The sequence below is a fragment of the Trypanosoma brucei genome, chromosome 5 (assembly GCF_000210295.1).
Source record: "Trypanosoma brucei gambiense DAL972 chromosome 5, complete sequence".
Classification (NCBI taxonomy): domain Eukaryota; phylum Euglenozoa; class Kinetoplastea; order Trypanosomatida; family Trypanosomatidae; genus Trypanosoma; species Trypanosoma brucei.
In genome coordinates, this window is record NC_026738.1 from 704,401 (window position 1) to 719,439 (window position 15,039).

A 15,039-nucleotide genomic window follows, 5' to 3' on the forward strand; every position below is an offset into this window, starting at 1 on the left:
AATCTAAAGAAGAAAAAACAACGCAAAATATAACTGAGAAGGTGAAGATTTGGGTGCACGAGCACTTGTTTGAAGTGCACCATCCGAATTGCCTTCCAAATGCATCACGGTCGCAAAGTTCTTGAAGCCCAGAAGAAACGCGATACCGCACCTCAACCGGAATACTTTCCGTTTTCTAAGGAGAAAGTGAGACATGATCGGGTCCATCGAGCTGAAGAGGGGAAGCGAGATAGAGAAAATATCGGTGACATGAACCTCGACGATAGAAGGGAAGATAATAGAGGAAATTGTGTTTCTGGAAGAGATGCTTCTCCGGGATCTTCTTCTCGAAGTAAGGGCGTTTGCAGTGAATATCAATACGGTGAGCACAAACGGCAGCGATTGTCACCGGAAGGTCATGATTTCAAAGTTTCAGCCACACAGAGCTCACACGGTTCCACGGATGCCTATTTATCATCGGATCGATCCATAGGGAATCTGCGAAATAAGTCAAGAGCCACAGATGCTTCGATGCGCAACATGGTAGTGGGTACTTCACCACTATCAACTGGAAAATATAATATCTCCATGAGGAATAGGGCAACGCGTTCTGCCTTGGCTGATCACGATGGGGAGTTTACTCCAAAGGTTAATGCCCCTCCAGCCATCGGTTCCAGCGGACAACTGCCGTCGCAAGTGGCCGACTTCCATTTACCACTTAAACTATACGATACTATGAAGCCGTCTCCACGTGTTGGGGTGGGGGAGAAATATTCAATAAAGCCATCCTTTCAGGCTTCGCATGGTTCGCGAGATGCGTATTCGCACGGTCCACAGCTGGGGATGTCAGATATGGCACCAGCTGCCCTTAAGCGGTCAAGTGCTCCATCATACGGTGAGGTTTTTTCAGGGGCGCATGTGGCGAGTTTAAGCAGGGGTAGAAAAATGGAAGGAAGAAATACGCCGAGGCCAGTCCGATTAGGGGAATGGAGGACTTCCCATTCACGCAGTGGAGACGGTGCTGTTTCCGAACACGCGGAGCGGCGTCATCGTCAGGCAAATCATCCGTTACAAGACCATCTTTTTGCACCCCGACGCCGTGCTTTGGAAATACCGCCATCCGACCCTTTTTCATTCAGGGGAATTAGTTCTACTGAGAGCGGCTCGCATTCAAGTAGTCGCACTGGCAACTTCACTCAGCACTCTGAGCATCACGACGGCCGGGTATCCAGCGGCTATACGCAGAGCCCAGAAACAGGTTTTGAGATGTGGCGTGGTGACAAAACACCTTACAATGCTTCTCAAAGTGGTTCGCCTGGTTGTGATGCTGGATACGCTCCAGGAAGCACCAATGCCAGTAGTGCGGTTGAGTCGCACCCTTCGTACCCGGGTTCCCTATCATGGGCCGCACCGCACGTTTACCAACACCAACAGGAGGTGCCCTGCATTCCACGACCCCACGTCGAGTACAGTGGCTTTATTAACCCCGAAAACGACTGTTATGCGTGCAGCGTACTGACGCTTTTGTTGCGCAGCCCCTTATTTTGTAGAGCGCTGCTAGCTTCACCCACTGTAGAGTGTGTGAGGCCCGTAAAATCCGCTAACAATACTGCGGCAACCAGTAGCAGCAGTCTCACAACATCTTACGATCCGACACCTGCAGGCGTTGACCATGATACAGTTCGTGAGGATCCACCTCCTGTAAGTTTGCATCATGTGTTGAAATACTTTGCTGGTTTGCTTCAGTGTCCACAGGACATAGAAGGGGGAATAGACATGAGACCATTGCGACATTTTTTTAGAGGGAACTTCTTTTCTGGACAGCAAGAAGATGCACACGAATTCTTCCTCGCCGTCATTGACAAACTAACTGAGGAGTCTAAAATGTTTCTTAAATCCACGGATGCATCAGGGGGATTTGATAACCCTGCAGTGGAAGAAGGCGAAGCTTCAAAAGAAATAAGTACTGATGGTCAGGGTACCGCAGCTGAAGGGACACCGCGGTCGTCGGGTAGCGAATCAATGCCCCTTTGGATAAATACTTTGATTACGGGACAGCTTCTGAGCATCATTCGCTGTGGAAATGCGGCGTGTGGGCACGAGATAGCGACGGTCGACCCTTTCATTAACCTCTTAGTTAATATACGTAAAGGGGAGGAGACAAATGAAACACTTCGGCAAAGTAACCCCAACAGTTCACCTTGTCAAGAAAGCGAGCACTGTGCACCCAATTCCGAACCCGTTGGGTCGCATGGCAGTCTGCTGTACGCAAGCCCCATTTCTCCCAAACCGTATTACGATGTGCTGTCTCTGCTCACGTACAGCTTCCGTTTTTCAGCTCTCGATTCCTATGTTTGTGACGCATGTGGATCTTCCAATCAGCAGTTGCAGGGTGGCTGCCTACTGGGGGCTCTGCCACCACTTTTAGTCGTACAAATGAAGCGGTTTGCCACAACGTACTCTCCAGAACTGGGTGCTTCTGTGACGAAGGATGTGTCCCCCGTCCTTGTTAATCGAAATATTGTGTTGTACTCTTTGGATGAAGAACATTATAATCGTGAAGAGAAGACATTGAGGTCGAGTGTGTTGCATGCGGAACAAAAGGCTAAACAACACAATGAAGGGGAAGCTGTTGATGAATCAGCAACCCATGTGAAGGCCACTCGATGTTCCTACCGGTTGCAAGGTGTGGTGCGTCATTTGGGGAAATCTCTTTATGGTGGCCACTACACAACGGAGTTCGCGCAGGAACGAGTGGATAGAAAAGAAGAAGAGGAAGAAGAAGAAGAGGAGGAGGGGGATGGAAGTACGGATGGAACTAAAGATGGCTGTGGGCACCAAGTCGATGGGGAGCGTACCGGAGAAGGCAGCGTTGAACGGGAGAAACATATAAGTTCGGATCAATGCGCAAAAAGGTCTTGGTATATGGCGGATGACGAAAGAGTTTCGGCACTTTCTGAAGAATATTCAATGAAAGAAGCTTCCCGTTCCTGTACATGCTACTTGCTGTTATACGAGAAGGTGGGGGAGGAAGCCGTTTCATCTCATGTATGGGATATACTCCCACGGGGAAGCGAGTGAAGGCTTTCCTCTTCTTTCCCTTTACTCCACTGGTGCATGTATTAATCAAACGTTTAGTAGTGCAATTATGTATGCGTTTCTATATATATATATATATGTACGCATATGCATTTCGCCAAATTTTCACACGCAAATGCATATCTGTTTCACTGCTATGCACAGACGTACATACGCATACGCATGCGTATACCACTTTTCGATTACCTTTCCCAACCAACAAGATGTTTGTGGACAAATAAAGTGTGAAGTACATGTAAGTGTATTTCCCTCCTTTTCAAATTGTGCCACGATATGATGTTGTGTTATAACAAGTGGACGGAAGCTGTTGCGAAGTAAAAAAGGAAAATAAAAACGCATAGAGAAACGGGCGGATGTGTCCATATTACTGTTTTGGTTTCTTGTTTCTATTTTTCAGTTTCCTCGCGTTGCCTGTTTGTCACTTATTGATGCGGATTACACACACGTGCGTGAGTTTTGTAACGGACGAAAGGAGCATCAGAGTCGCCACGTGCCTATTCTTTGTTTTTTTTTGTTTTTTTGTTTTGTCTTGTTTCTTTTCCTCTTTTGTTTTTTCTTTCGTCCTCGTCACCCAATGCATTCAGTTCAAAAACAAAAACAATATGTCATAGAAGGGATGCTAGAAACCTTTGCTGAATCATATTTGTTGAGATGTGTGCAGTTTTTATTCCCCCACTGGATGGAAGTGATTGAAAGGGGGGAGGGAAAAAATATATATATATATATATATCACCTTCACCTTCCCGCACGATGTTGCTGATTTACAGAATGCATACAATCACTTGTATATATGTTTGAATAAATATATGTCTCGGTACGTATTCATTTGTGTGTGTGTGTGTTTTTTTTTTTTTTAAATTAAAAATTTGCTTACCCCCGTAGTGGTGTACTTTTTGTTGTTGTCGTTCTCCCTTTTTTCTTTTTTTTATTTTTACTTTTTTCTCTTGCTTCTCGAATGCTCATTTTCTTTTCCTTTGTGCACGTGAGTTTTAACGAGGAAGGAATTGTACGGCACTTTACAATTACGAAAAAAAAAGAAGGGGTACGAAAGATGAGGGAAAGAAAACACACACACACAGACAAAATATTCTTTGTTTTTTTTTTAAAAAAAAAGAACGGAAACTTAAAGGATGGGGTGTTGTGTTGTGTTGTGTCGGGTCGGGGAGGTATAGGATAAAAACAACAATAACACAAATAGCGACAGTCGGTGCTTATATTAATGATGACATTAGTAACAATTGTGGTAATAAAGGTAACAGCACCATGGTAATAAGAATAAATTAAAAAAAAATGTATTGATTTCGAGAAGCAATGTTGTGAATCTGAGGGAAGTAAAGAAATGAACAGAAGGGATAAATGTGCTGCGTTAAAAATTTTTTCGTTTGTACATATTCAACGCAACATTACCGAGTATCGCAGCTGTTTTTCTTTCTTTCTTTTTTTCCCCCTCTTCCGTTTTTGTTATTTTCCATGATTTTATTGCTTTCCTCGCGACTCAATAACAATTTAGTCTTTGTGTTTGCGGAAAAGAAAGATGTGTAATGATACTTTTTTTTTTTTTGGTTCTTTCTTAAAAGTAAATGGGTGAAGGTTTAGCGTGGTTGTGGAGGTGAGGCGAAGGAAAAAGGAATCCTCGCGGTACAGGTTATTATTGTTACTCTCTTTTACTTATTAAGCTTATATATATATATGTTCGGTTTTGTGAATGTGTGTATACGTTGGTCATGTTATTGTTATTATTGTGATGGTGTGATGAAAAGAATTTATGAAGAAATGAAGGAAAATTTCTCAAAGTAATAGTAACAGAAATATAACAGCAAAAACAAAAAAACAACAACAACAGTAACAATAGCTCCAAGAGAAAGGAGACAGATGAAAGGACGTTTCTGACATTTTTTACTGAGGTGATTATTACGTGGCGAACGAAAATACCGTTTGGGTTCTTTTCTTTTTCATTTTTTTTATTTTACACTTTTTGTGTGATTTGTTCAATCATGGACGGTGCGCGTAAAGGGGTGAGGAACAAAAACCAAAAAAAAAAGAAATAAGAAACTTCGTAAAGTATATTATTTGTATTTATAACTTTCTTTTTTTTTCTCTTCTTACAAAGCTCCCTTTTTTGAGAGATAAGCATAGATGCTTAAACAAGTGCACACAAGTAATATCTTTCCCGTTTGCTAATGGGCATGCCAATATTTTATAATTTTTCAGCTTTCTGTATTACATTTTGTTCTGCCGTCGTTATCTTTTTTTTAAATTTTTTACTTTACATAATCTTTTTTTTTTTAAGTGTTATACATTTGCTTCTCCCCTTTCTCTTACTCTTCTTCCTCTACTTTTTCCTTACATTTATTATTTAAATTTATTTCACTCTCTCTGTGAACATATATATATATATATATAATTAACAAAAGGAAGGGGCATAAAGTTCTTAGGAATCCGCCGTCTGCTCTCGTGTTTGAGCGGCGTGCAGGGGGGAAATAGTTACGATTGCTTCAAAGGAGGAGGGCAGGTGGAAAAAATAGGTGTGTGACAATTGGTGGCGCTGGAAGAGAAGAAACACCTCATTTCCGATACATATATATATATATATATTTGTATAAGTAAGCGGCCATCCGATTCACCAAGTTATTCAAAAAGGAAATAAAAGTAAAGGAAAGTCGCCAAAAGAAAAGAAGGAAAGAGGTAATACGACACAAAAGCACCACACACACAAACACAAAAGGAAACAAGTTAAAGGAAGAGTGAGTAAACACGTGGGTAGAGGGAACGTGAAAGGAAGTGAAAGAGGCGCTAACTGTATCACAGGAAAGGGAACAAAAAGAAGAAAAAGAAAAGAGAAAGAAGGAAAAGGTAGATATTCGGAGCGAACGGAAGTACATTTTTTTTGTTTTTCTTCACTTTCTCTCGGTCTTTGTTTTTTTCTAGAGACCCTGCTTAGTTGTTTGTTAGTGCGTGCAGTTGCGTGATTCGAGGAGGAATAGTATATATTACTGTGCGAAAGGCAACTGTTTCAAGGCAGTTGCGACCGCACTGTTAAAGTCAACAAAAGGAATTTGTGACGAATTTAAACAGAGGTGAAGGATAGAAACAAAAGAAAAACAATTGCAATGAGCAAAGCTGCGGTTTCACGTCCACGCGTGTATGTTCGGATTCGGCCCCTAAATGAACGGGAAAAACGGGAAGGGAATGGCGAACTTATTTGTCACGGTGACCAGCGTATGCGTGACACACTTTTTGTTAGAAAAGACGAAAGTGGTGCTGAGTTGCAAACGCGTTTCGATTGTGTGTTCGACCGCGACGCAACGCAGGCAAATATATTTGATACAATTGGGCCAGAAGTGCTCAACACACTCTTCAGTGGCTATAATGCCTCAATATTTGCATACGGCCAAACGGGAAGTGGGAAAACATATACCATGGAGGGGGATCACAGTAAACCGGAGCGCCTTGGAGTCACCCCACGGCTGGTACGCGCTATATTTGAGCGGTTCAAGGGAAACCCAGATATTAGTCGGCCCGTATGTGAGGTGAGTTTGGTTCAAATATACCAGGAGAAAATACAGGATCTGCTGGCAGGGCAGAAGCAGCTGGAAATACACATGGATCGTACAGGGCAGTATATAGCACGTGACGCTACGTGGACACGTGTCCGTAGTTTAGAAGAGAGCATGAAACTGTACAAAAAGGCTTCGGAGATGAGGACGACATCATCAACAGATATGAATCTTGTCTCATCCAGAAGTCACATGATCATGATGATGAAGCTCCAGTGGGATGAGCCGTCACTACCGGGTTCCCACGCGCAGCTGAACCTTGTTGATCTTGCGGGGTCAGAGCGTATAGCACTTTCCGGTGCCACCGGGGATCTCATGAAGGAGGCTATACATATTAATAAATCTCTCAGTGCACTTGGGAATGTTGTGTCTAAACTGGTAGAGCAAGCCAAACATAAGGGTCGTCGTGTCCATATTCCATATAAGGACAGTAAACTTACATACTTGTTGCAGTCCAGTATAGGTGGATCAAACCTCATTCATTTCATACTGGCGGTTTCATGCAGTGCGCTCTGGCGTTCAGAGACCAACTCAACGATTGAATTTGGCAAGAGAGCGCTGCAACTAGTGTTGCGGCCGGTACGAAATGCTATTGATTACACGCGCTTGGCCGAGATGGAGGAAATGATTGAGCGTATGCGGTCTCACATTGCCAGTTTGGAGGAGGCCCTGCGTGACAAGAGTAGTGAGGCCGCGGAGTTCCTTAAATTAAAACAAATTCCTCAAGATGGCGATGAAGGGCCCGGGAAGTTCAGTGACAGTAGAGGTCGGAGACAACGAAAGAAGCTCAAGATGCAGACGGAACTGGCACGTATTATGGCGAATTTGCCCGAGACGTTTGATGACCTCACTTCTCACTGCGTTTTATTCCCTGAGTCGAAGGGAAGTTTTCGTGAGTTGGGGGGTTTGCAGCACCTCGTTCATTTCGTTGATCGCTCCGCCTCGACGTTTTACCGCTCCAACGCCGCGCAGACGATCGCAAGTGTCTTAGATGACAAGGGACGTGACATGTTTGTAGAAATTGATGGTGTTGAGGCATTAACACGGCTCTTGCATATAAAGGAGGAGCGCTGTAAAGAGGCTGCTTGCGTAGCACTGGAGGCGGTATGCCGTGGTTCGTTGAAGAATAAACAAAGCCTCTCCCCAGCTGTTTACACAGAACTGGTCGACTTAATATACAGTTACCCGAATCAGCAGGTTCAAGAGGCAGCCTGTACCGCTGTCGCTACCATTGTCGACCTGTACCCGGAGGCACGCCGCACATTTGAGCGACTTGATATCGTTCCGAAACTACTTGAAACAATTCGGAACACGCCGGAGGAGGTGGTAAATCTTATAAAGTCTGCAACTAACTGTATTGGTCGCCTGTCCCATGGAGACCCCGAAATGCAGGATGTGATAGCGTCTTTCGGAGGTATTGACCTACTTATTGATGTCTTATTCAGTAACGCAGGGACGCGCGATCATCAGGTACCCATACTCGCCTCTTACGCTCTCGTAAATCTGTGCTGCAGCAATGAGCAAAATCTCGATATCGCACAGGACCATCCACGTTACGGTGAGGTTAAATTCCGTCTTCTGGAGGGTCTCGCAAGAGCATTTGGTGTTAACACGGCACGTGAAGGATTTGGTCGAGCGACAGCGCATGAAACGGGTTCACCGTTCCCGTACTATGGTGTGACAATTGTGGACAAATGGTCATTCACTTCATCTGGTGGCCGGCCGATCTTTTCTACCTTCATGGATAACCCACAGTTTTATCTTTATGTGAGCAGGCCCACTGACGTCGCGTTTATGATTCAGGACGTTTTGTATGAAACTCGTATGCTCAAAAAGAAGAAGAATAATACGGTTTATATGGGGCTTGCCCTCTTTGAAGGAGATCCCGAACTCGCCAAAGCGGGACTGAAGCAGGTAGATTTCCACGGCCGCATGGTTGAAATTGGAAAATACACATCAAATTGTGAAAACGTCCTCCACTGCACCTTGCAGCCAAGTGAGGTACCGTACGTTGTCGTTCCCTTCACAAGCCAGCGAGGACGCCAAACAGAATTCGCACTATCCGCATTTGCCGATAGTTCCATTGAATTAACTGCAGTTCCTGAGCAGGTAGGCTGGGTCCGCACGGTGTTAGATGGTTGTTGGACAGAATTCACTGGCCGCGGTGGTGATGGATTCGATTGGCGATGCAACCCGCAAATTTCTATTCAACCGAAAGAAAACTGCCGCTGCGTGTTTGTGCTTTCGTACCTCTCACTTGATCAGCAGCGGGCCTATTCACGTGACGAGGAGGCGGAGGAGCAAAATACACGCCCCAGATTGTACGGCCGGCTTTTCACTAACAGTAACGGTGAGAAACGGTACCTAAAGGCACTTGTTCCTCTCCCGCAGAAGTCCACATTTGTCGCTAGTAACAGTTTTGCAAGCAACAGCTATATCACAACTTCGGCTAACCTCACAGCCGGTGAATCATACACTTACATACCCTTCACAGAAACGCCTTACGAGGACACGTGGCGCCTCTCTGTTTATTGCGATACGGACGATGTCGCTATCGCCCCCATTAATGGAAGCAAGTCCGAATGGTATTGCACAACTTCTTCGGGCGAATGGGCGGGTAAACCCCTTTCTATTCAGTTAGACACAAAGGGAAGGATGGTTGCGGTTGCCAGCAGCCCAGGTTCGTTTCTCCGCGTGCGGCTTTTCAATGCCAAGGGAAAGAAGCTAGAGGGTATTGATGCGTACTGGAATGCGGAGGCGTCTGTGGAATACAAAAGTCAGGGAGCCGTTACCGTGCAAGTAGAGGGAATGGTACGTACGGAAAATGGCCAGGAACCGGCACGTGGCCTGAAAGTAGATGTGTTCATTTTTACGGAAAACAAGTGTACAGTCCAACATGTGGACTTTCCCGCTTCGCCAAGCAGTTTATTACATCCGACAAAAACAACACCTATAGAGCTTCTGCGCTACCCGGTTGAGGTGGTCGAAAACGACGCCCCCTTCGCCACTTTGGATCAGACGGATGACGATGAGGAAGACGCAACCTGCGATGAAGATGATAGTTATGAAAGCAAGGAATTGGAGTTGAAAGAAACCCTTGAGAGGCGCAATACCGAGAATGCCAAACTGTTGGACCGTATTGCCGAGCAACAGCGTGAACTGCAGGAACTGCGAATGCTTCAGAATATGCTACCCTCTAGTGCAACACATAATGAGAGTCCTGGTAGCGGTAGTCCTAATGACACGAGGATAAACAGTGGAATGAATCAAGTGAATTCAAAGAAGGATAACATATCGAGGAAAGGTGATAGGAATGGTGCCGCTGCCTCTTCAAATGGTTCTCCCGTGAGTTCGAAAGCCATATCCCCGTCTCATTTCCCACAAAGTGGTGGTGGAGGCGTTTCACGGTCCATGAGGGAGGCAATTGAGCGATCACTAGTGACACTCAACCGCCTTGAGTGTCACACCGAACCTCCAAAAGCTGGGGAATGGGGTGCTATACGCAACGAGGTGAAGGAGCTCCGTAAGCTACTCGGCCTTGCCCTTAGCCAGGAAAGTCTTGTTAGAACTTAAGGTTGGTAGAGGGATGAAGTAAACTGCGTCTCGTATATTTTTTTTTTTTCTGTTTTTGTTCGCGTATATAGACACAGTGGTTCACACACACACACACGCACACACACACACACACACACACACACACTGACTCCGAATAAACATGCGCATCATATATATGTTTATATACGCTATGGGAAGATGGGAAGGGTATCCGTTTGACTTAGGGTGTTTTATCTTTCTTTTTTTATATTATTTTTTTTAAAAAATAGTATGTGCCAACTGCAGGACGTTATTTTGGGGGTAATGAACGTTCTTGCGCGAAAAAAAAAGTTGGGAAGGAGTAAACATTTTACATGTCACACCTCCGTCTCCGATTGTACGGCGGGGAGTGCTGTCGCCCGCATTCATTTTTCCACAGCTTTTTTCCCTCCTGATAGAGCACAGATATACATATGTACATATATATATATATATATCAAAGACATATGTGTACGGCAGCTCGTGTCGATTTGTGTACCCCACTGAAGGGAGTGTAGATAAGGTGAGTTCTTGCGTGTTTTCTTGCTGATTTATTTTAATTTGTGTGCGAGAGGATTTACGGTAATTTTTTCGACCGCTGAAGTGGTCGTTATTCCCCTTTCTTCGTTCTTTAACCGTTCCCTCCTTTTTTTTTTGCCTAACTTTCCCTTCTTCACGAATTTCTTAAGGGGTTTCCTCATACATGCTCGCTTTTGCTGTTTTCGTATTTACATGTACGTGTATGCACATGACGCTTTCCCTTTTTTCCTCCTTTAAACCTGAAAGAGTCCGTAGGAAGAGATGAAAGAGAGTAAGGAATAATAATTGCAACAATACAGTGAAGGAAAAGGGTAGGACGGAAGGAAAAGAGAGGGGGGGGGTGCCTAAAAAAGCGAGCAAAGAGGTAGCAACTTCTTCAGGCACTTGACATGTTAACAATACTGAGGGGAGAGGAGTGCATGAGGAAAGCGGAAGGGAAGAGTGTGAACGCTTATATATATATATATATATATATATGTTGCTAATAATGTGTTGTGGAATGTACTGGTGCATACAGTTCACTTACAACTCTCCCGTTTGCTTTTGACTTTCAACCGTTAGTTATTACCCTCGCCCAAGATGGGAAAAGTATACGTACTGGCGTGATTTTGGGAGTTACAGAAAGAAAGCGCGTGTACAACCGCCGATATATTACGCTCTCTCTATCTCTCTCTTTGTCTGTGTGTGTGTGTGTTTGTGATACGCTTGTGCGTTCGTTTCTTTTCTTTTTGTTGTTGCAAAGGTTGTTAAGTTGCTGCGCTTTGTACTACCGCCACAGTGGCGTACGGGCTTGGGGGGAGCTACGCAACCAAAGGCCCTCCGTTTTCACATTATTCACAACACTATATTGCGGCGAAGAAATAGATAAGCGGCTGCGCACATATAGGAATATAGATATACTTAGATATATACGTTCCGTGGTCGTGTGAAATTCAAGGCGAGAATGAGACACTGCCATATTATTCGGTATGATTCATTTCGGTCTGTCCGTAACGACATCGGGCATCTCTTCTCACCCTTCAAGGACGCTAAATCTCTTCAGGAAGCAATGCGTCGCCACATAATAAAGGTTCCATCGCGTTATGCAGATACACCGCGTCAGCGCATGAGTTGGTTCCGTGGTAGCATTAGTCTCATTCTCAGCGAGGCCGCCCGGCGGGGCAGTCATGCCGTGTCTCGAGCAACAATGGAATTGCTGGTGGAACAGTCAGAACAGCTACAACTGAGGGTTGTGGATCCGATGTGGGTGAAAAACGCATTCGCGACGTGCACGAATGCTGATGAAATGCGTGTGATCGAGCAAATAATTCAAAAATTCCATGATAAGCAGTGCACTGATGGTGAAACAAAACGAGGTTTATCGCAACAACATCAGAAGGATGGTGCTCCACTACCACCAGCATTATCAAATAGTACCGGTGGCTTTGATAGTGCGGAAGGCAGTGTTTCTTTACTTGGTGACTATTCGGGGTTTGCCCTGGATTCTCTTAGTAGGCAACGTGTGAACAGTGTGACTGCGCCAAATACTTCGTTCTCTCGTTACTTCATTCGCCAAGGCCTCGTTGCGGATGAAGCGGAACTAATGGAACTATTTAGGGCTATGATTGGGCGTAGACCCGCAGCTTTTCGGGTACACACCTCCCAGATGTACGGAGCCGCCACGGCGGAAATCATAAGTGGACGCCCTGGAATTGAACCACTACACTGGCTTCCAAAGGAGTGCGCTGCCTTTGTTATGCACGACTCCCCGAACGTACCGCATTCTGTGCTTCTTGCTAACCGCCAGTTGCTACATACCCTCGCCAGTGAACACCTCATTTCCTTTCAGTCAACTTCAAGTATGTTACCTGTGCTTCTTCTTGATCCCCGACCTGGAGACGCAGTTTTAGATCTCTGTGCGTCACCAGGGAACAAAACATCCCTGGTGCTTGACTACGTATCTTCACTCAGATCCACTTCGTTACCTTCATCGAACCCACACTTTCATCACGGGTGCATTGTCGCGAACGACGTCTCACCCCCTCGGAGCCGTCAGTTGGCGCAGAGGTTACGTAATAGCAGCCCCACCGTTGCCGTCACTCAGTTTCATGGCCAGTCTTTGCCACTTGAAACTGGAGCTTCTGGAGGCAATAAATACAACAAGATTCTCGTAGACGCACCGTGCAGTGGTGAGGGTCGCATGCAACGTGACGCCATGTCGTGGCGCATGTGGCATCCACTACGAGGATTGCAATTTATGCAAACGCAACTACGGTTGCTCCGTCGTGCGGTGAATTTGTGTTCGGTTGGGGGACACATTGTGTACTCAACGTGCACACTTAACCCTCTTGAGGATGAAGCAGTAATCGCGGCAGTTTTACGTGATGGTGCAGTGGAGTTGGTGGAGCCTCCACGGGAATTACGGGAGAAGAGCGGTTGGCGGTTTAGCCGTGGGTTACGGCGCTGGGTTGTACCTTCTCGCGCCGGGGGGTTTCTGAATACGTTAGCTGAAGCGGAGGCAAAGGGGGAAGGCAACCCGACTACTTTGACAGATCTCTTCCCTTACGAAGGGAACGAGAAAATTCAATCGGCACTTGAGTCTTGCTGCTTGAGGGTGATGCCGCATTGTAATGGAGGGGCCGAAGGCTTTTTCGTTGCATTGCTGAGGAAATTACCTGTCAACCTGAATCAACTTTCGCCCACCAACCACGCCAGCAGATACGGGACCGTCAAGGTGGAAGGTACCGAGGATCCCGTGAGGGGAAATTCATCCACAGGCGCACTTACATGTGGATCTGTATTACACACCTACGGTGTGGCCAAGCTGGCGGCGGGAAATATGTTGTTGCAAAGGCTCCTTGGCGGTTTTTTTAGCAACAATACTTGTCAGCTGGAGTTCTTTTTCTCCAAATGCAATCTTTGTGCTGCTTGGAAGGAGGGTCATGGACTCATCATCTTATCTAACGCTACGTGGTCCCATCTCGATGCAACTCCTTCTTCGCTTTGCTCTAAGTCAGAGTTGTTGGAACTTGGAACAACCGTTATCGAGGCAGAAACCGGAAATTTAACTGCAGTGGGCGCATATCTTTTGCGCCCTTACGCAACATCACGTGTGCTGAAGCTCCCACTACTGCAGTTGCAATGGCTTTTGTCTAATCAGGTGTTGAAGATAAACGAGCATCAGATGGATCCAACTGTTTTGGCGCGGCGACTGGTTGCGGGTGTGGGCGGCACATCAAGTGACATTAACATGCAACAACATCAATTAACGGTGCCTTGGGTAAGAGATATAATGAATGTTGTTGGGAAACAAGAGGGAAATTTCATCGTCTGCTACTCCCCGTCGTCGGGAGACGTTTGTGACAGCGGAAGCTTTCACAAGAGTAATGATGCCTGCGGGCTACTTTCTATCAGCATTCCCGTCATTGTGCGAAGGACACCTTCAGTAGAACTGCATTTGTCATTATTTCATGATGCACGGCAACTCTGTAGGGCTGTGATTGGTCGTGTCCTTTCCCACAGGAAAAGAGCTGATTCACCGGATGGGGAGAAGAGCGCTCTACAACTTGGTTCTCGTTTTAACGCGAGCGCAACTCTTGGTATTACGGACCTTGAGGGACGGCGGCTAACACCGCAAGGGCAGAAACGCAAGCTTTACAGCCCAAACCTTTCAATATACCCCGTCACAGGGAGCGGCATGGTCGCCAGTACAGCTATCGAAGGAAATAGTGAGGGTGATCGCACAAAGGAGACGGATTACTTCATCCTGTAGAGTCACGTAAAGTGCCATTTTTCTCTACACGCTTGTGATTTTTCGAAAACCTAAATAAACAATAACTTATTGGTGGATTCCAAGGCTTCTTCAACTATTTGACTGACCCATCTGCTTCCCACTTTATTGATATATATATATATATATATTTATATTTATTTATCTGCTTCTATGTCTCGCACTCCAAATAAAATTCTGTACAGTACACAAGGGAATCTTATGGAACTAGCAAACCCCGATCCATGTTCTATTCACATGCACTGTAGACAGTAGTTTCACAAAGAGACGCACAATACCTGCAACAATGTGTAGGGATCAAGCGACAAAGCAGTCTGTCATTCCCCCTCACAAGGGATAAGTGGAAAGGAGAGAATAACCAAAAAAAAAAAATAGTGTGCAGAGGTTAAACAGCAATTATTAAAAATACGAATCTCGTTAGGAATCACCCTTATTACATGAACGTAAATATGTAAGTCATTGCTGTGGAAAGTACTTCTTACTGAGAATCCGAAAAGGCCATTGAGGGGAAGTGCCCTGTGG

General features: G+C 45.4%; 5 protein-coding genes across 5 annotated transcripts; 3 read left to right on the forward strand and 2 right to left on the reverse strand.

Annotated features, from left to right (window-relative positions):
• Positions 1–99: 99 nt before the first annotated feature.
• On the forward strand, positions 100–3,060 carry TbgDal_V3400 (cysteine peptidase, Clan CA, family C19,putative; the record flags this gene model as incomplete). The annotated part of the gene is made up of 1 exon (XM_011775187.1): positions 100–3,060. One exon carries the CDS (start codon positions 100–102, stop codon positions 3,058–3,060), a length of 2,961 nt encoding a protein of 986 aa, XP_011773489.1.
• Positions 3,061–5,642: 2,582 nt separating this feature from the next.
• TbgDal_V3410 (hypothetical protein, unlikely) lies at positions 5,643–5,960 on the reverse strand (the record flags this gene model as incomplete). Its single annotated transcript, XM_011775188.1, has 1 exon — positions 5,643–5,960. The coding sequence occupies one exon, from the start codon at positions 5,958–5,960 to the stop codon at positions 5,643–5,645; it is 318 nt and encodes a 105-aa protein (XP_011773490.1).
• Positions 5,961–6,188: 228 nt separating this feature from the next.
• Positions 6,189–10,208, forward strand: TbgDal_V3420 (kinesin, putative; the record flags this gene model as incomplete). Its single annotated transcript, XM_011775189.1, has 1 exon — positions 6,189–10,208. One exon carries the CDS (start codon positions 6,189–6,191, stop codon positions 10,206–10,208), a length of 4,020 nt encoding a protein of 1,339 aa, XP_011773491.1.
• A 684-nt stretch (positions 10,209–10,892) lies between these two features.
• Positions 10,893–11,261, reverse strand: TbgDal_V3430 (hypothetical protein, unlikely; the record flags this gene model as incomplete). Its single annotated transcript, XM_011775190.1, has 1 exon — positions 10,893–11,261. The coding sequence occupies one exon, from the start codon at positions 11,259–11,261 to the stop codon at positions 10,893–10,895; it is 369 nt and encodes a 122-aa protein (XP_011773492.1).
• A 430-nt stretch (positions 11,262–11,691) lies between these two features.
• Positions 11,692–14,499, forward strand: TbgDal_V3440 (hypothetical protein, conserved; the record flags this gene model as incomplete). The annotated part of the gene is made up of 1 exon (XM_011775191.1): positions 11,692–14,499. One exon carries the CDS (start codon positions 11,692–11,694, stop codon positions 14,497–14,499), a length of 2,808 nt encoding a protein of 935 aa, XP_011773493.1.
• Positions 14,500–15,039: the final 540 nt, after the last annotated feature.